A 21,286-nucleotide genomic window follows, 5' to 3' on the forward strand; every position below is an offset into this window, starting at 1 on the left:
GAGGTGTCAGGCCCGGGCAGGCAGCACCGAGCTGTATTGCTGAGCGAGCCGGTGAGTGCACTGGGACGCTTTCCTCATTGCACTTTGTAACGCAATACTGAGAGGTGGCAAGCCCCTCGCTAGGTTCCCAAATGCAGCTGACGTCACAGTGGGTCTTGTCCGTCTGGAGGACTGTTTGGGAGGTGGGGCCGGAATGAGAGTCCCCTGGACACTTGAGGAGGGCTGTGTGGAGTAGAGGAGCGAAGGCTGGGGTCTGATACGCTCGCTTTGAGCGCACGTTTAGTTAGACATGGACTTTCATAGAAGGAAGTTAGATTCCTCAAATACTTAAGTTTTTGTCTGACGTAATTTTTTTTATTCATAAAGACCGGGTTATCTGTGAGAGAAGTATCATACGGAGGGATTCTAGCCAGGTGGTAGGACAATATGATGTCCGCAGGGCCTATTCCAAATGGAAATAGATGCTCGATTTAAAGTATTTAAGCACTGCGGGCAAACAACAAATATGACACTGCCAGGATCCTGTCTCTCGAAGAAGCTACTGGAGAATTTTGTGGAGGTACATTCAGATGATGGTGGTGGCTTTTGGAACTGCCATGATGAATCTTTGTGACGGTTTTGTTATGAATATAAGGTTTCTCATTGCTTCTAACCTATTTCAGCTAGTTGCCACATTGCCCAATGGTTGTTCAGCCTGGGCCTGATTTTTATGGACTGCCGTGGAAGCCTGTACTTCTCACTGTCTTCTTGGGAAATTGTTTCATTTGCCATTTCTTTCTGGAGAACTATTCTTGTTGTGAGTATATTCACTTCCTCTACCTTAGCACATAATGCATGGGGTATTCTGTAGTCACCTGCCCCTCCCCTTTTCAGGTTACCAACTTAAACACAAATTAGTGGTTGAAGTCACACTCACGTTATAAAATAATTTAGTGTAATCTTTGTGTTGGTAAAGATTTAAGAAAACAAGCTAACCTGAAAAATCTCCAGGAGAAAACTTCAATTTATAAGTTCCTTGTATCAAACCTAAAGATTAAGAATTAGGTAGGTACAGTGGGAAGAACTGTAATTACTTTTTTTTTTTTTTTTTTTTTTTTACTTACTACTCCTTTAAGTTTCGCAGGTAAAGGGAGCCAAGACCCAGGAGGAACTTCCTCTGTGATGAACAGGATGGAGTGGAGTTAGGGGAGCCCTTTTCTCAGGGAAACTAACATAGAACTATACAGGGAATCACTCCCACCAGCACCACACATTCCCTGGCAATCCTGGGACAAAACTCCAAGACTGCCAGTGCCTAGAAGTAAGGCCTCTGTGTCCCATGGCTCAATCTCATTTGATTCTGCTAGGTAAGGATGGCTCCCCCCAGTTAGCCAGTACTAAACAAGAATGGTAATTCTTACCGCCATTCTGACCAGTAGTTTCATATGTATCGAAGTCTTCAAGTGAGATAAAGATGGGATAGGTTGTATAAATATCCTTTTATGTAGCATAATATGTCTAGTAATCTGTCCTAAAGAATAACTAAACTATGCTTTAATGATTTTCGGTAAGGGTTTCAGTGGAACTGTGTATTAGATTGAAAACTTAGCACAACTCATTCCATTACAGGGGTCCTTTTTAAGTCTCATATGTTCGTATAATGGAATAGTATGCAGCTTTATATATTTCAAAGACTTTGAGGCACAGAAAATGCTCACAATTTAATGTGAAATAGAAAAAAGCAGAAAACTAAGATTTAAATGTTGATGAACTGTATGTTATATAACACATACACAGAAAAAAGTGCTGCAGAGGAATATAGCAAAATGATGAAAAGCAGATGAGGTAATTTTCAGTCTCTTATATATGCATTTCCCAGATTTTGTCATTCAAATCATATGTTAAGGAAATAGCTTTTTATTTGGAAGTATAGATTATATGTTGTCCAGAGACATATTATTACATTTTTTTGTTCCTTAGTCTTCTTTTTTTCCTGAGCAGAATTTGTCTATGTATGTGTGTATGTGTACATATATGTATGTGTATGTATAGATGTATATGTGCTTAAACATACGTAGGTTTGTACTGTAGGTCATTCTGCTTGATAGTTACTTAACATAATCGTAGGAAAATTATTTTAGGTAAGTGAACTTTGAATGAAAAGCCATCAGTGGAAACTCAACAGTTAAAGTGGCCAGAAACATTGGCCCCAAATCTTTCCAAATCTTGTATTCGTTTTCTGATTACTTGATCATATCGGACATTCCATTGTTAATACAAGTTTCCTCTCCTTGTACAATTGAGTATAAAAGCACTTAAAAAGAAATGCCTTCTTAAAAAGAAAATCCTTTGCATGGATTCCTGTGAGGACTTTTCTAATCTCATTGAACTTGTTCTCAGCTAAAGGAAAAAGGAGGATAGAAAGGTAAAGAGAAAAGGGAAAAATGAAAACGTTTTATATTTCTCTCCTGGTTCTTTCAAGAACCCTGGCACCTGTTTCTATTTTCACTAGGTTAGGTAGGATCTGGGTCTTAGCTGCTGCTCCTCAGTCTCAGCATTTGACTTTGGAGTTTTGGTCCCTACCTTAGATGCCAGCTTTTTGCTACTTCCCATTTTCCCCTGCTGTCATTTTGGATGAAAGCTTACTCTCTGATTAGTAAGCCTATGACATTAGAGAAATGTCATTTCTTTCTATGTGGGAGTTTTCTGAATGTATTTTCCTACAACAAGATCATTCTAAGTGGTATTTTAGGGTCTGCAGTATTAGCAAGATACCATGGATGATCTGTGGATACATCTGAGTATCCCATCACCATTTATACCATTGAAAGGAGAAATATATGCTAATTTACAAAGAAATTTAGTGAAGTTTTAAAAGAGTCATTGCTTAGGTTTTATTATGTGACAGTTCATTGCTGTCTCTGGGAAATGATGCAGGTTCTGCTCTTTCCAGAAGATGTTAACTGTCGTTTCTCTTGTTGCTTGTGTATTTCTTCTAGCAATCTTTTTTTTTTTTTTTTTTTTTTTTTTTTTTTTTTTTTTTTTTTTTAAGAAATCTTACCACTATTTTTAGTGGTTTGCAGAAATAGGTGATGTAGCCTCTTAGATTATTTCTAATTCAGCCAATAGCCAGATTGAAATTGGAGTTCTAAGATGTTTTTTGGTGAGTGAAAGCAGCACATGCCAGTGGTGGGTTTGTGGCTCAGTGGTAGAAGTGCTTGCTTAGCTGTGTGAGGCACTGGGTTCGATTCTCAGAACCACATATAAAGAGATGAATAAAATAAAGGTCCTTTGACATCTAATAAAATAAACAGTGGCATATCTTTAATTTTGTTTCCTCAGAGTTCTTTGAACAGTCATTGTTCCTAGACTTTATCCTGGCTGTTTAAAATTATCAAATAAACAATTTGAATAAGTGAAGCATTAGTGTATTTTTCTGAAAGTAGTAGCCATTTCTATTATTAAAGGTAAGTTCTCAAGTCATAAGATTGGAATAGATATATATTCCCTGTAGCATAAGATACATACCTTAGTATTTCTATATGACAGATGGTAATGAAATGCTTGTTCTCCTTTACTTACTTTTTAATCCAGAACCAGACAGTTATTATATTCTCATTTGGTTTTGATTCTGTTTCTTTTAAGCAGATGCATGACATCAAAATTTAATCTTTATTCTCTCTCTTTTAGGTCAAAGAAACAATATATCAAGGTAAATTTTTAGCCTTCTTCTGTAACTTTTAGTAACCCTTTCTATTTGTGTTTGATGTGTGTTTTATATATGTTAGAAGTCGATAGTGATTGCTGATGTTCCTAATTTTTTTAACTCTTAAAAATTTTACTACTCCTAGGTTGCTAACTTGGATAATAGAGCAGATGTTGGTGGTACCAACTGAGATAGGAGATGAGGAAGAACAAATAGTGGGAAGAAGATGATTAGTTTTAATTGGGTCATATTCACTTTGAATATTGATGTAATGCAGATGTTGTACATTTGAACAGTATTTTGAGCTAATGATTTAATCATACATTCAATCATTGATTCGAGTAGATAAAGAATGGTAATGTGAGTCAGTATGCTTTCATTTTGTTTTTCTTTGCCAAAAATTTATATAAATTTGAAATGATTCCATTTTCTGGGAAAAGAAAATGTTTTAAGAAGTGAGGGGAAGAAGAAGGGGGAAAAAAAAAAAGAAGTGAGGAATATCAAACTACATTTTACTGTATTTCCCATCTTTGAAATGAGCTTCAATTGAAATATCATCGTTCTTACATTTTTCTTAAAATTTAATAGTGTTTCACACCCTTATTGCTGTTAACTGTAGATTGCTTTTTAAGGGCATAATATTTATGCAAAGAAGTATTTCCTCATAATGCCAGATAACATGTCTCTGCTTTCGGTTGATTTAATTGAATTTTATATAGTGATTGTAATAATCTGGACTCCCCCCCCCCCTTTTAGTTACTGAACAGCAAATTTCTGAAAAGTTAAAGAACATGAAGAAAGAAAATGAAGAACTAGAGCAAAAAGTGTCAACTTTTGAACAGAAGGTAGAATTATTTTTCTAGTTTATTTTCCCCTTGATTCCAGCTTGAATCATTTCTACCTGTTTTATAGTTGAGATATTTTAAAATCATTTTTAAATGTTTGTTTAATTCTGGAAGGGGTCACTTATCTGGAAGTAAGTTTTAGTAAGACTATAACATGTATCTTTTAATTGTGAATGCTTTACTTTACATAGATCAAGGAATCAAAGAAACATGTCCAAGAAACCAAAAAACAAAATATGGTCCTCTCCGACGCAGGAATGAAATATAAGGTACAAATCCCTTGTTTTATGGGCGTTACATTCTAAACTCAAAAGTCAATGTAATGAGTAACTATTAATCTTGACATCTGTTTTCCTAGGATAAAATCAAGCTACTTGAAGAAAGTAATGAGATCCTTGAGGACAGAGCTAAAAGTCTTCATGTTGTGTTAGAATCTGAGAGAGAACAGAATGTCAACAATGAGGACTTGGTAAGAGTTTTGGTGGCTAAGTGTTAGTGTGATTTGGCTTTTGAAGTATTTTGTAAAATGGGTTAAGTTGGACTTTCCCCGTGGTGTTAAGTAAAGTCAGACTAGAAGTCAGGGGATGCTTCTGCCCATTTAGTGGAACTTTCAGTACTGATCCAACAAATTATTTTTATATTTGTGTCCTCAATCCTGATAATTTTCATATTGCTTTGCTCTGCCCTCTGAAACATGCAGGAACTATTGCCCCATCGAAGAGTGTTTGCATATTGTTTTGTTTTACAGCATCCTATTTTTAAAAACTTTTTACTTTAGACTAGTTCTATAATTACATAAAAGATGCAAAGATATCCGAGAGTGTTCTGAAATATCCCACCCCAGGTAAGCTTGATCACCTAGCTGAGGTAGTGTTCACCAGATTTCTCCACTGGGATTCTTCCAATTCCTTGCCTGTTCTTTGGAAGTTACTATGTACAGTCCATAGTGAAAGTATGAAGAGTTAAGGGCTAAGGATACAGCTCATGGTAGAACACTTGCCTAGCATGCAGAAGGCCCAGGATTCAATCCCAGGCACTGCAAAGAGTGAAGAGTTCTGTTCCACTTACTTGAGGAGCAAATGTCTTTATAGTTATTTGGAATTCTTCTCTATGTGAGATTTGTCTATTCTCCCTTAGATTCTATCATTTTTACTTCAGGCAAGAGAGCTTTAACATGATCTTGGGAAATCTTTTTTTCTCCATCAGTAGAAAAAAATTACTAATTTGAACTGGTGTACTTAAAAGAGTAATTTTGTGTACGTTTAAAAATTTTATTTCCTTATTTCATTTTCATTTTCTGTACTTTGACCTTTTAGTCTGGTTCCCTGAAATGTAAGGGGGTGGGCTGAAATATATTTTGTCTTGTTTATCTTTTTTAGCATCTATGTATATTTGTATCAGTATTTCTACTGAAATCCTCATGCATATTTGTGTTCTATTTTCACCTGGCAGATAATAGAAAAGAAGAACTCTGTAGAGAAGTTAAAGGCTGTTATTTCAATGAATGTTTCAGAATTTCACAGGTAAACTTGCCAACACCTGCTACAGGATATTAATACAACATATTAGTTTGGGGGAAGACCAAAAATTTAAGGTGTGCTAAAATGTGCAAAAAATGAGAACTACATGATGTCTGGTTTGGGAAAGTGTAACTTTGTTTTTTTCTGTGGAATCAATTCACTAACTGTGGTGTTTTGCATTAGGTTCAAATTGCTCTTCATGAAGCTAAGCTTAGTGAATACAAGGTGAAGTGTGAATGCCATCGGGTTCAGGAAGAAAATGCTAGGCTTAAGAAGAAGAAAGAGCAGGTAAAGAAAAATTGATGTCATACATAATGTAAGCTAGGGAAGTGAATATTATTACCTTGTATCTTGGATTTGTTTCTAAGGTAAGGAATTATTCATGCAAGGCCTTTCTTAGATGTGCAAATTTAAACCTTTCTCCCCAAATTGAGTGCATACATGTGTTCTCCATGTGTTTGGAATTTTCTATTCTGTACAGCTTATTTCAGTCCTTAGAGTGTTGGTCTTTTCTTATCAAACATCATCAGTTATTCACTTGATAGCCTCAAAGAAACTTCTTCACGCAGAAAATTAGGTATTTTATAACCCTTTTTGAGTAGTTACTTCTTCATGGAGCAAGGGAGGTTATATGATAAGGCGTCTGAATTCAGGAGCCAGTCACATATGCCCATCCATTCTTACTGGAAGGAAGTGATTTGAATTGGCAGCAATTTTCTGGGGAATGCAATCAACAGGGTCAACTTCTTGACAGCTCTGACGTTCTTACTGCAGCTCTGAGGGTTGGGGCCACTCTTCCCTCTTCCTTAACTGAGGTCTCAACCCTTAGTGACAGGCTACCAAGGAGGTATGGCTTTCTATTTCCCTGTCTAAATCTTGTGGTCCTGATGTCTCCAGGGCAAAACCCCACCCTACCCATAGGAATTCATGTGTTTTGACTTTTCAGTTGCAGCAGGAAATCCAAGAGTGGAGTAAATCACATGCTGAGCTCAGTGAGCAAATAAAATCATTTGAGAAGTCCCAGAGAGATATAGAAGTAGCTCTTACTCACAAAGATGATAATATTAATGTAAGTTTATTCTCCAAATACATGCTTGGTCTCGGGAATTCTCCTGAAAGCTTGTGAATTAAAATTGAGAGACTCCTTCCAACCTTTTACTTCTTTTCTAGGCTTTGACTAATTATATTACACAGCTGAATCGGATAGAGCTTGAATCGGAATGTGAGGGTCAAAATGAAGGAGGAGGTGAGTCAGATGAACTAGCCAATGGAGAAGTAGGAGGTTAAGATTGGTCTCAGGGAGTTTGAATTCTTGTTTGCCTTCCTGTCTTTAAGTACACAGATGCCACTTCTCAAGCTGACTGAGTTCTTCTTAAGCTCTGTGCAGAATTGTAGGTGCATCTCCCTGGATGTGTAGAAAAGTCTGTTGCATTGGCAGAGGTGGGTTGCTGGGTGTAGTGTAGCAATAGGCATGTGAAGAATAGGCCTGTGAAGTTCCCATTGAGGACTAGGTAAGTACAGTGCAGAGCAACAGTCATGTCTTCAACCTCTGAGTATTGAACATTGTACAGTAAGAGACACTTGTTTCTCAACTTTATGGGGGTGATATTTGATTTTGATACTCATCATCTCTATGGCTCTGTGGTTTTAAGGCCATGTCAGTTTGAAGAGTAGTGAGGTGGTTGCTGGTTGAAGCCTTAAACTAAGGCTGTGAGAACAGAGGCTAGAGGCTATAAGGAAGCTAGAGGGAGGGGTAGCAGTGTTTACTGATGTGGAAAATATTTCCAGATGTTCTCTCCCAAGTGGATATAGCTTACACCACACCTGTTGGTAGATTGAAGGATAAACTAGAGGATTGAATCTTTCTAAATAAGACACTTACTTGTCCAGGTGGAGATAGATCTGTGCAAGAAGAAAGGCTTTATCTTACAAGAGTAGAACAGATAACATTTTTATTGCACAAACTAGGAATTCAATTTTTTCTTAACTCTAAGCTTGCAATTCTCTTAAGAGTCAATGAATTTACTCAGTTGACTCAGTCATTCAATGGTTCAATTGATTTTTTCCTTTCGGTGTTTGAACATGGTCATGGTTTAGTTTGGGGATGTTGGGAGAATATCGAGTTAAAAAGCAAGGGAATGAAAAGCAGTTAACATCTTTTGTTTTTCAGGTGACCAGAGTGCCAAGGTGAAAACTGGAATGAAGCAGCTGATGGACGCCTCTCGGGTACAGTTCCTTGTGAGAGTCCCACAGTGCCTGTGAATGCTTCCTGCGCCTCACTTTTAAGAGTATGTCTCTTCTGTAATTTTTAGACACAAGCTGCAATATCAGTAGTTGAAGAGGATCTAAAGCATTTACAACTGAAGCTCAGAGCCTCGATGTCTGCAAAGTGTAACCTAGAAGGTGGGTTCTTCTGGAGATGAAATTGCTATATGCTGGGAAGTCTCAAACTCTTGTGGAAGATAAAGAATGGCTTCTTGCTCTCATGTGTCTCATTTTTCTCAGCACTGCCCCCTCAAACAAGTTCTCAAGTCCTCGTACACATATAGAGATCAGTTGTTTTATCTTTTAACAGACCAAATAAAGAATTAGAAGATGACCGCAATTCACTCCAATTCGCTAAAGCTGGGCTGCAAGATGAGTGCAAAACTCTGAGTCAGAAAGTGGACATTTTAAATGAACTGTACCAGCAGAATGAGATGGCTCTGCGCAGGTTGTTATTGCTATCACTCTGTGACCTCATACAGATAATTTTATCTTTTTGGAAGAATATTTACAGTTTCTCTCGGTTGTAATTAATGGAGATTTGTTTTTTTCTTTGTGGTTTGTGTCCCATTACTCGCATTTTCTTTCCATCTAACCAATTGTCAGCTTCCTATGAAGCGGGAGTGGCTACCTGGTACTAACAGTTACTGATGTGGAAATACCTGTCTGTTGAAGATCCACATGCTTCCTCCCCATCCCACCATTATTTCAGTTTCCTTTCCTTGTGATCAGTCATGTGATTCTAATATGTTTTGAACTTAATTCTTTAACTAGTGACCTTTAAAATCCTGAGTGATTTGGATGGCATTTTCAGAATAAAAACTTCTAAAAGGAATACAGTTTACTTATTGAAGGTATTATTGAAGTAAGTTTTGGACTCGACTATCTCAGCTGTTCACACTAAACAATTGAACTGTGACAGGACCTTAGCAGTTCTGATTACAGAAGTGCTCGTTTTTTAGTATTTATTTATATGTTAATCTTCTGAAATATACATGTCACTGAGCTAGTTTTCTTTGGAAAGATATCATTTGGCAGTTTCATTTGAAGTTTTTATCCACAAAAATATTTGAATTCTCTAATAATAGGTTATCTGTGTCAGATTTTGTATTTGCTATTATATTTTATTCTTCGTCATATATATAGCAGTCTTTGTCTTGTGAAGCAAAGACAGACCTTACAGAGCTAACTCTTTGTAGGTGTTTTTGACTCTACTGCCTAATCCATTAACATTGAAACCTTACCCTTAACTTTCTAATTCTTTCTCTCCAAGCACCTGTTTAGAATCTCAAAATTTTGTTCTAAATGTTTGGCCAGCTTCAGAGAAACTTTCTTGTTTCATCACTTGTTTTTTTTAAAGAACACCTTTTTTCCTCTGTCCATACTAGTAATCTGAATGACCAGCAGAAGTTAGAAAATGTAAGTGATTTGCCAGTTTTGATTTCCTAAATTGCAGGTTTGAATTCCTTCCTATTTAATCCTAAGCATTTTAGAGAAGGGTGGGAAGTGACATTTGAATAGAGCAGTCATGCACACTGCTAGGGGAAAAGAGAAAGTTTGACTTGAAACTGGTATTATTTTTAGGAAACTGAGTCGAGAAGAGTATGAGAGACAAGAAAGAGCAAAGCGGCTGTCAGCCGAACAGGAAAAGGCAGTTTGGCGGCACAGGAAGTTAAAACTTAAACAGGTGAGTTCAATGTCTCATGAACTCTAGTGTTAGCTTTCTTTTGAATCTGATTTGACATGATGTAGAAGAAAAGAGCACAGAAGTAGAAGTAATGAGAGGATATGATACATTCAGTTTACACAGAAGAAAAATAAATTTCAATTGAACAATGAAAAAGGTTAACAAAAATTGACTTATACCGAAATGCTGGCAAGACCATGAGGGAACTTGGTTCATGCAAACAGTTCCTAGGGTTTTGTATGTTGGAGCAATTCTTTAAGAAAGCAGTTTGCTATGCGATGTTTTAAAACCATTAATGTGCCATTTGATAGAGCTGTGAAATCTTCTATGGATATAATTGAAAAAAAAGTTTTAAGGAAGAAGATATGCCCAGCAAAATTATTGAGAGCACATTGATGAACAGTTAAGGAAATTATAATTTATCAATTCAGAATCTCTTGCAGTTAAGTTAGAAAACAATTAGATAGTATTAGGTTTTATTGATTGATTGATTGATTGATTGATCGATCCTGGTGATTGGACCCAGGGACTCTTTACCACTGAGCTATATCCCCAGACCTTTCTTTACTTTGAGACAGGTCTAAGTTGCATAGATTCTCACTAAATTGCTGAGGCTGGTCTCAAACTTGTGTTCCTCCTGCCTCAGTCTCCCAAGTCACTGGGATTATAGGTGTGTGCCATTGCACCTGAGTGTAATGTTAAGTTGAAATCACATGATTGGTATAACTAGATAAAGTCCGTTTTTTATGTATGATGAAGTCTTTAAAAGTGTAGCTGACAGAGTAAAGGGAATATTGTCAGATTGTTTCAGACTTTATTCAATTGTTTTGACTAATAAAACCAAGTATAATTTTTAGGCGGAGAATTGAAGAAATGGAGGAAGAATTACAGAAAGCAGAGCGCTCATTTAAGAATCAGGTAGTGATTAATACTGTTGTGTAGTTACAGAATTTTTTGATAACTAATACAGACCATTATAGGCTAGTATAATGAGTCCCTAAACATTTTTTTTTTAATGTGTTGTCTTTTTCAGATTGCCACTCATGAGAAGAAAGCTCATGATAACTGGGTAAGACTTTTTCCCCCCTTTTCTTATTTTGTGTATAGCCTACACAACTGAATTTGAATATTTCTTTATCTGATAGCTCAAAGCTCGTGCTGCAGAAAGAGCTATAGCTGAAGAGAGAAGGGAAGCTGCTAATTTGAGACACAAGTATGTGATTTTGATACCTTCCTGTATGTTTTATAGTGTTTTAAGACTATGCTGAATGGTATCTAAGAAGGAGTAGATTACTGTTTCACATTTAAGTCCATTCTTTCTCAATATTCAAGATTATTGGAAATGACCCAAAGCATGACAGTGCGGCAAGATGAACCTGTGATTCTAAAACCAATGGCGGGAAGAGCAAGGACCCAACACCCTCCCCGGAGAGGTAGGGACCACTTTGTAAGGGGAGGTAGACTATTTCCTGGTGCAGAATGTATGTAAATTACTTTTTATTTCTGTGTGTAATGGTTATGAAATAATCTGAATGACTTGCTAAAGGGCAGGCAGTGTAAAGGCTGCTTTTTAAGTGGGAACAATGCATTATTGTCCTTAGGTCCACTGAGCCAGAATGGGTGTTTTGGCCCATCCCCTGTGAGTGCTGGAGAACGTTCCCCTTCATTGACAGCAGAGCCAGCTGAGAGACCTGTCTCTGCTACTCTGAATGGAAGAGATATGGGTAGAAGTGAATTTGGTGAGCATTCACATGTTGCTTTCAATAAACTGTTTCAAGAGTTCCCCCCCATGTTTTGAGTATTGTATTGAAAATATTATAGAATGTGGGCCTGTACATATATAGAAGAAAATTTCTTATTTTGTCTTATTGGATAAATAGTGTGCTGTAAAATCTGCTGTAGAATAGACAACTTTTGATTCCTGGAGGTCCCTGTATATTATTCTTTTCTTTACAATTTTACACTGTGAAGTGTAAGCCTTTATCTTTAAATTAACTCTCTATGGTGTTCCTTTTTCAAATATCCTAAAAGTAGCCTTAAAATTCTATGCAGCGTTATATTTCCATTGTCATTATAATAATGTGAAATACTGAGTCTTATTTCCAATTTCAATATGTCTATAGTATTGGTAAGATTGGAAGTCGGGTTATACAGACTGAAGAAAAGCCAGCCTACATACTTCAAGTCTATAGCTTGAAGTTCAGGACCAGTACTTTTAATATGCGGGGCCCTGCTGGTCTTTTAATCCAAGGCATTTCTTTTTTTACTTAAGTCTCTGCATAAATGTGACCTATATATTGGGCAACCAGTCTTTAATGTTGCTTTCTAGTTATTGTTGAACCCTGACCTGCCCACAATTGGTTTCTTTCTTTTGCAAAATACATGCAAGGGCTCTGTTCTTTCTTCCCAAGAGTCAATGGATGGACCTTTCCTTGTCCTCGATGGTCTTCTGAAGCATCTGGGAAACGCTTTGCCTCTGGTAAGGGGCCAAGTCATATCAAAGACTCTAGGATTGTGGATGCAGGATATTTATTCTTTTCGTGTTGGAATGATTCTAAATTCATTCTCTGACATCAAACAGACCCGGGACGTGGTCCAGCTCCCGTGAACAGCAACTCCAGGAGCTCTTCTCCAGCCAAGGTGATGGAAGAGGGCAAGGTAAATTCTGCAGGCATTGTGAATCATGAGGTCATGCAGGAACATTAGCTTTCCTACAGCACTTGCTCTTTACATCATCCCTATTTGTGTTCTATTTGTGCTACCACATTTGTTTTTTGAAAAGCAAACCATTCCCCGTGAACCCGAGGCCCTCTCAGTTCCCACTGTTACTTCTTTGGCTAAGCATCTAATAGCAGTAAGTACATAGAGGTTGAGGACTGAACAGGGCTTCCATTCTGTGTATTTCTGGGAAGGGTTTGAGGAGCATGGCATTGACCTTATTTCCCTTAAACTGCATGCAGTACTGATGTACTTTTCTCCTTAACTTGGGAGTGTTGCTGAAGTGTGTGTAACCATCATTAACTTCAGAATGTGAAAAGTCATCACTCCAACTTCACATTGTATTTTGTGTTGAATGTTCTAAGGCAAAGTAAATTCATTATACATTACATAATTCATCATTATTATCCTTGGGAGTATGGTGTTTAGGAGTTCCTCCATTTGTACAGTAGGAGGCAACCTGATTTTGAGCGATTTAAATTAGACGGGTAACAGATTTTCTGGAAGTGAAATAGTGTTTCAGTGAATAATGATAATGTGAAATGACCTGTTGAGCCAGTCCCAAGCAATAGACTCATTTGTTCACATGAGTGCATTCTTTAGTAACTTGTGTAGCTGTTATATCTGGTAGGTCTTCTGCTGCTCTGTATTAAAATAAAAATTTAATTGCTGAGTTTCCAACCCACTTCTCCTAGGAAATACTCATTATCTCATATGGTGTACTGTAAATGAAAGTAAATACGAAAGCATTGTCTTTCTAATTTGTGTATATAGTATCGTGTTCGAAAACACTTGCGAGTTCTTGTATGTCTCTACCGGGAATATACATTTTTGAGAAATCTTTTTATCTAAGGGCACCTTAGATAAGACTCCAAACCCCTTCTCAGTTGTAGACTTTAAAGAGAGTAGAGACCCTTTGATAGAGAGGAGTAGAGGTGGGAAGAGCATAGCTTAGAGGCAAACCTGGCATTGAGTTTAAGCCAGGCCTTTTCCGTGCACTGAGACCTTCAGCAAATTTGCCTTAGTTCCCACTTGGTTAAAATAAGACACTAAAAGTTCTGGGTATTTGAATGATATATGAAAGGCTTGCCGAAGAGGCTCTGAATAATAGCTGTTATTGGATGCATAGAGAATGGAGTTTCCATTATGTTCTGTACCTTCTTAATATGCAAGTCTTGAGCTATTGTGATGAAAGAGGTGTGGTGGGGGAGGGGCTCCCTTTGAAATCGGCTGTAGTGTATAGAGCATGGCGTACTGGTCAGAAATCACCTGTCAATACCTTCTGCCAGTCTTCCTGCCTTTCCCTTTCCCTTGCAGATATAATCGGTAACACACACTGCTCGCTCTTGCAGCATCCTTCTAACCTCTGTCAGCTGTCAATGGGAACCTGTGGGAGTGGTAGAGTTTTGTTGCACTGATGGTGCTCTCTGGACAGGTGCCTGTCCTGGGTTTTGGCGTTCACCTGGTTGTTACTTTGTCTTAATATACAGGAATTTTAAAACTAACTGCTCTCAATCTTAAATCACAGGTTAATATGGCTACCAAAGGGCCCCCTCGTTTCCCAGGGGTATCTCTCATGGGCTCCCCTGTGGGAGGGCCCCTACCACCACCTATTCGATATGGACCACCTCCTCGGCCACTTCCTTGGCCACTTCAGCTCGGTGGGCCTTTTGGACCTCCACCATTTGGTATGATGATCTGAACACTACTGATTGACCTGTAAATCATTTTCATCTTTTCTTTCTATTCCTTGCTAAACCAGTTGCTATCTCTGGGCTTTACAGTGCAGGGACAAAGGTGACTTAGTACATTTTAGCTTTTCCTCCAGTTTCTTGGGGCACATAGGGCAGGCACTACAATATTATACCGAGATAGGCAGTAGCTCTCTCTCATAGAGAAGGAAAGCGGCTATGTACAGGAAAACCAGAAAAATTACTTGTGCAGATGTTTGTTGGAAATCAGTTGGTATGTACTGCAATGGATGAAAAGGTGGATGAGATGGACAATGTCACAGATATGTACAGACTACAAGATAAAGTTGTAACCACCCATGATAGAAGCATAAGCAATAGGTTACAGAATATAGCAAAGGAAAAGTCAAACCCTCCTCACCTTGAGAAAATTCAGAGAGAAGTGTTAAGAAGGATTTAACACTGACCTAAAAAATGTTGCTGAGTTGAATTAGGTGGATGTGGAAGGCCTTTTCCAGGAGGGCATGCACCTTGATTCTGATGGCATGTATAAGGTCCATGCTGAAATACTGCATGAATTTTTAATTGATACAGTAGTAGACAATGGCATTTCCTTTTATCAAAATTTCTTTGATTCAATGAAGTTCTTATTTCATAATCTATCCTCTTGTCATGGTATATAGTACTTCCAAATAAAAATGGAGATCTTTTGAGGTAGAAATAATTCTGCCATTATATGGTGGGGATACAAAAGTGACAAGCCTGGAGCTAAGTAGAGCCATGCTTAAATCCTTCATATGTTGCTTCATGGCTGGTTGGCCATAGGCTGTAAGGTAAAGTTGTTCAAGCTCAGTTTGCCTCTCCTGTCAAGGCAGGATGTCACCACTTGATTTTCTAGGCTTGGGAGAAATGATGAAAAACTATATTAACATACTTGAAATCATCCTCATTTATACATTTGTGGGTATTTACATAACTTCCTTTTTATTTTCCAGGTCCTGGTGTGCATCCACCACTATGCTTAAGAGAATATGCACCAGGTGTTCCACCTGGAAAACGGGATCTGCCTCTTGACCCTTGGGAAATTTTACCAGGACCCACACCACTTAGACCGTTAGGTTCTTTTGGTCCAAGAGAGTACTTCATTCCTGGTACCCGATTACCACCCCCAACCCATGGTCCCCAAGACTACTCACCATCACCTGCTGCAAGAGACTTGACACCTTCAGGCTCTAGAGATGAGCCTTCATCTGCCTCTCAGAGCAGTAGCCAGGACTGTTCACAGGCTTTAAAACAGCCTGTAACCATGACCTCTGACACTTAGTCAGAATGTGGACTGTGCACTCTTCATTGTGTAAAGGGATTATTGGCTTTGAAATCCAAAAGTCTTAAGGGTTTATTTTTAGAAGTAAGCTGCCTTGGCAGTCTGGGTTTTTGAGCCAAAAAGTTCCAAACTATCATTCCCCTTTTAAATAATGATCACCACTTAAGCTAATGTAGCCTTCCAACTTTGAAGTGTGCAATAAGGAATACCTGAGTTTTAGTTAATGTAGCATATATAATTGGTAAATGATTTAGAAAGTCATAAAATATGAACATTTCCTGTGGAAATGCTTTAAGAACATGTATTTCCATTATTCTATTTTGAGTGCAGTCCAGTTGATAGAGAACAATGGTGTTCATAAGCTTGATGTTTCTGTCTTAATGTCTGGTCACAGATTGTTACGCTACAAATGTTCACTCAACTTATTTCCTAAACTTATTTCCCTTCTTGCTGAAGTCCTTTGTAGTGATAGTAAATAAAAAATTGTTTATTAATATTCCTCAAGTGTCTGTTGATTCACTGGATTGTCATGAGACTTGTGCCATTTGGATAGCATGTAAACTCAGAGTCAGAAGTGAAGACAGTGACTTGGCAGCACACTCCCTGTTGCTCACTGTTGAGGAAGCTGGCCCTTGTTCACCTGTGGACTCTACAAGGGATTTCTTTTACTCCTGAGAAGTCTGTGGTTCTACTTATAGCACATTCATGTGCTTTTTTCCAACCTTCACTGGCTCTCTGAGAATGAGTTTACATTAGCAGCAAGGATTGTTCTACCTGAAGTTCTACTGCATTTGCTATTATTGCTTTAAGGGTGTATAACAGCAAAATCAAAGTGATACGTCATGTGTATAAAAAATAAGGGCATTTCTTTTTTAAAATGTACAGTCTCTTCTCCTTCCCATACCTTGCCACTGATTTTCAAGAAATATGGCCAAAAAGTTACAATAGTATAATCCTATGAGAAAGAATGATTGAAACTCTTAGGCTTCTGAAGTTTCTTCAATCAGCATTTATGGGCTAAATTAAATCCTTTTTTTGATAGATACTATTTTACAATGAATATTTGAACACTGCTACTTTTACTGAAAACTCAATTAAGGCTCAGAATCTGGAATTGTATCGTATTTAAAGTCCTGAAACTGTAACTACTGTCTTTAAAATGATGCTTCTAAGAACTAGTTCTCCAGAGCTGTACTATCAATTATGGTCACTTTTACAGCACATTTAAAGATTTAGATGAAATTAACATTGTAAAAGGCTGGTACTTTTGTTTACTGCCAGGCTACATTCTTCCATTCTTTTAAGTCCTAGGAAGTAATAGGATTATTGAAACCTAGAGCATGACATGTCATTGTTCTGTTGAATTCACTAAGAGTATTCTGAAAAGGGAGCAGAAACTTCAGTGTGAAACAAAATCTCTTTATCCTAAAACTAGTGAAGACAGTAGTTTAGAAAGACAGAATCTCTGAAAGAAGACAACTCAGAATTCAAAAGGAATTCATGAGTCCTCCAGGAGGAATTCAGTCTACATGACTTCCATTTAATAACAAGAACAGAAGCAGCTGTATATAAGAGGAAAACTTCATGTAATATCTTATGCCGTTTTAACCATGTAAAAATAAAATTTAAGTCACAAACACCAATTTTGAGCATATCTCTTAATCTCCTAAGGACATAAGGCAATGCTGCAGTTAATATAATTTCTAATTTATTTTTGTACTGGGGATTGAAATCCAGTTTTCAACCAGAGGCACATACCCAGCCCTATTTTGTATTTTATTTGAACAGGGTCTCACTGAGTTGCTTAGGGCCTTGCTTTTGCTCAGGCTGGCTTTGAACTCATGATCTTCTTGTCTGAACCTCCGGAGCCCCTGGGATTACAAGTGTGTGCCACTGTACTGGGCTAATGTAACTTCTAATTTAAAATCAGATTTAAATAAAAGTGAAACCAGGTATGAAGATAATCAAACAGGAAAGGTAAATTTATTTTTTTATTCAAAACAATAGTATTTTTCCCTTTAAAGCCTTTTTTTTTTGTATTAATTCAGTTAGTAAGATGGAAAGCATTGTATGTAGTTTATGTGAGTAGTTCTGAACCCACCCATAGTTGCCTTCCCTTACATCCATCTGAGTGTAGCGCTTCTGTAGCAAAGCCCAAGCTAGCTGCCCATATACAGATGGTGTAGAGAATACTGTCCCTTGATTCAATCAAACTTTTCTGTCTCAAAAGTGATGAGTTTCAGAACTCCTCTTCTGCTCATTGTTTCTGGGTGTAGTTGCTAACATTATTTCATTGGTGAAGCAGTAGTGTTTTAGCCTGAAAGTATTATGACTACAGTTATAGTTATTATTCAGCAGCTCATTTTAGCCCCCCCCCCAATGGAAAGTGAATTTAAATAACTTGGGAGATATGGAGTGTTTTGTGTGAACTGCTTCAAGACAATCACTTTTTTTTGTTTGTTTTGTCATTTCATGCAGGCCTGAATTAAAACTAAGCTATTCATAGTGTTCAATTTAAACTTCTTTAATTCTGAAGAAATACATTTGTTCATTTAATCCATGCTTATGTGAAGGATGCTAGATGCTTCTTCATATAAATTATTACTCTCATATACATGCGTTATTGTCAAAGAGAAAAGAGAAAGAACAATTTTTCAGTTTTGCTACATTTTAATAGTAGGTTTGAAGGGAGTATTTTGTAGATCTCCTCAGCAACATCAAACAAAAAGGTACTGAGTACTCCACAGGGTACAGAGTGCTGCCAAGCACCTTGGAAAGTCTAGATGACATGGAGAAGATGGTGTTCTTGTCCCTTGAGAAGTTTACAGTCTGGAGATTTGACAACTCCAGAGTTTTAGTTGAATGAACATTTTATTAAGACAAACTCTTCATTTCCTAGAAGTATTGTAGATGGAATTATTTTAGCATTTGAAATTAACCCAACCAAGATGAGAGACAAGACTAAATTTGGTTGAGAATTCTTTCAGGCTCATAGAGTTTTTATGAACATTCACTTAGTAAACAGAATGGACCTAGTAGACAACTGAAAATAAAGACTAGATCTCTTGAAGTGCATGGGCTAAAACAACTGTTACTTGTTTTAAAAAGCAAACATTGGCTGGTATGACTAGGGTTTACACTAGTTGAAAAATAGGCCAAGTATTGACACTGCATTCTCGTGCATTGTTCATGTAAAAGAGTGAATGTTAAAGTGTGTGGGTGCCACATCTAACCCACAAAAGCCCCTCACAAATCTTAATGTACTGAGTATCAAATATCCACCTCCTATACTATGAAAGTTTTATTTATGTCTCATCAGGAAGTCAACAGTACTGCAAACAATCTAATTAGAATAGGCTAATGACCTGCATAATTTCATAGGGATGAATGTCAATAGATCTAAATAGGAAGTAAATGGAATCCTATCAACCTATGTTAAGAAAAATAGAATATCTTTCCAGATTTTGCATACTCATCACTTTAAAAATGAGGTATGCAGGTTTAAGGTTTCACAATCTGTCAGAAAATCAGCAGTCATTCCTGCAGTGTCTCATTAGCATCTGACCCACTTATTTTTAGATGACATGATTTAGAAGACATAAACCATGAAAAAATTTGCAATGATTCTGACATGGTTTCAATGTTAACCCAAAATCATTATTGAAAAGAATAGCAATGTGACATAGAAGAACAACTAATCAACATGACTAAAATTGTGGTCAATTTCAGGAGAACAATATGGTTATCTGGAAAACATCACAGCTACAAACTGGGGAACACTCCCGTTTGGGATACTGATCTGGCCAAGGCATACTATTTCTAAGCAGAACTATCAGATCAGGGTGAATTTAGGTCACCTCTAGGGAACAGCCTATAAGACAGACCATAACTGGTCCAATTCCCTTCAAAGCATTATCTGGTACTATGCTACCCAATTCAAAGTTTGAAGTTAATTCAAATGAAAGAGCATATTGGAGCAAAAGTGAACAAATGTGTAAACTCTAGTGCATTCGTATTGCTGTATTAAGTTGGAAGATGAGCATACCTACCACAGCAGTACTGTTCCAGGAAGCAGGGTAGGAACAGTGGTAAATTGGAAAACACTATTAATTGCACAACTTATAGAAAAGCACAATCATATTTCAAAATGTACAAGAAACCTGTATCCAAAGGAGTCTTATACGACAGTTGGACTTTAGTTCTGTGGTACTGCTTTGCAATGGACTCACTGGCCTATGATATGACTCACTTTCTGCCTCCTGAAGGGTCAATATGCTACACAGAGCTATGATGTTTGTACTGAGTGGTAAAATTTACACTACTTTCAGGTTATTCATGTCAGAATCATTCCTCGTGCAAAGTTTCATGTCGATCAAGATAAAGTGGTTTCTTGATCAGTAAACTGTAATTTTTCTTTTAAACTCAGTGGATTTCTTGTATCCGTAAACACAACAGAAAGACTATTGTTTAAAGTACTTTGATGATTGATCTATTCCAATGTCACATTCTGGATAAGAGGGACTAAGGAGTAACATGCACTAGTAACCATTAACACAGTATGAATCCTATATGTGTATCACTTACACTTCTATTACAATTGGCCCAGGTTGAATCTCATCCACCTCCATGAAAGAAAAACACAAGGAGCTGGTAAACCTTTTTTTAGGCTTGTAGTGTTTGAATTCCAAGAAGATAGCTGCACCTAAGGAATTAAAACAAACTATATAAGCCAGAGATCATACATTTTTTATGTGTCACTTTTCTCTGATCATCACAAGCATACGAACAAGCAAAGGTTTGCATAATGTCACAAAGTAACCTGTGCCAAACACAGTCTGATGACATGATTGTTGATAACTTATTGTGGCTATCACCCCAACTCTTCTACTGTGTCTGAGTGACATTTCCCTATATCATCTATACCTACAATGTATTGCAAAACTTCCTGAGCTCAACTGACTCAAGAACGTAAGTTAGGTACACAGGTGGAATCTTACATGACTGAAGAATATAAAATATTTAGCACCACAAGAGAAATACAAGATACTGAAGCATTAGCAATACCTATAGAAATAGTTTCAACAAGCACCTGGATTAGACTAGAAATTTAAAAGTATTCCTAAAAAATTAAAAAAAAAATTGTAGCTTGTGTCATTCTTTTCTTCCTGAAACAAAAATACAAAAGACAAATTTGGGGGGTGTTTTAGAATTAAAATACTAATCCCATGCTGGTTCAAGTGTAAAATGATACCTGTGTCCTAACACCCCCTTCAGAGCTCAAATCACTCTTTCCATTTTATCCTACAATTGCATAATTCTATATCAAGATGGTGCTTTGGAAGGAAAGGTCTAACGGCAAGCCGGTTCCACCCCTCCTCGATAATCAAGTGATACTGAGAAATTTACACAGTTCTGTCCCCAAAACCCAACAGATAAACTGTCCACCCTGCGGGGGTGGATTTTGCACTGCTGCCCTGGGTGCCACCTGAGACCCACTGTCCTGAAGGAAACCGTGAAAGGTAGGTCTTCAAATGGAGGAACAAAGGAGGCC

At 37.4% G+C, this 21,286-nt stretch overlaps 2 protein-coding genes across 2 annotated transcripts; both read left to right on the plus strand.

Moving 5' to 3' along the window:
• The first annotated feature begins 786 nt into the window (after positions 1-786).
• On the plus strand, positions 787-7,334 carry LOC306641568 (transport and Golgi organization protein 1 homolog). The gene is made up of 8 exons (XM_079106725.1): positions 787-796; positions 3,670-3,691; positions 4,442-4,530; positions 4,722-4,799; positions 4,889-4,999; positions 5,983-6,338; positions 6,997-7,119; positions 7,221-7,334. The coding sequence occupies exons 3-6, from the start codon at positions 4,477-4,479 to the stop codon at positions 6,055-6,057; spliced, it is 318 nt and encodes a 105-aa protein (XP_078962851.1). The 5' UTR covers positions 787-796; positions 3,670-3,691; positions 4,442-4,476; the 3' UTR covers positions 6,058-6,338; positions 6,997-7,119; positions 7,221-7,334.
• Positions 6,160-16,234, plus strand: LOC306641959 (transport and Golgi organization protein 1 homolog; the record flags this gene model as incomplete). Its single annotated transcript, XM_079107286.1, has 14 exons — positions 6,160-6,166; positions 6,256-6,338; positions 6,997-7,119; positions 7,221-7,296; positions 8,221-8,308; positions 8,626-8,763; positions 10,860-10,920; positions 11,036-11,071; positions 11,148-11,215; positions 11,335-11,483; positions 11,604-11,741; positions 12,584-12,660; positions 14,249-14,408; positions 15,407-16,234. 14 exons carry the CDS (start codon positions 6,160-6,162, stop codon positions 15,733-15,735), a joined length of 1,533 nt encoding a protein of 510 aa, XP_078963412.1. The 3' UTR covers positions 15,736-16,234.
• Positions 16,235-21,286: the final 5,052 nt, after the last annotated feature.

This window comes from Sciurus vulgaris, assembly GCF_902686455.1.
Source record: "Sciurus vulgaris genome assembly, chromosome: 12".
Classification (NCBI taxonomy): domain Eukaryota; kingdom Metazoa; phylum Chordata; class Mammalia; order Rodentia; family Sciuridae; genus Sciurus; species Sciurus vulgaris.

Excerpts from the sequence above, each read along its gene's own strand:
- LOC306641568 (XM_079106725.1), top strand. The coding sequence starts at position 4,477 with ATGAAGAAAGAAAATGAAGAACTAGAGCAAAAAGTGTCAACTTTTGAA. Across the intron at positions 4,531-4,721 it reads TGTCAACTTTTGAACAGAAG|ATCAAGGAATCAAAGAAACA; the intron begins GTAGAATTATTT and ends TACTTTACATAG. Across the intron at positions 5,000-5,982 it reads ATGTCAACAATGAGGACTTG|ATAATAGAAAAGAAGAACTC; the intron begins GTAAGAGTTTTG and ends TTCACCTGGCAG.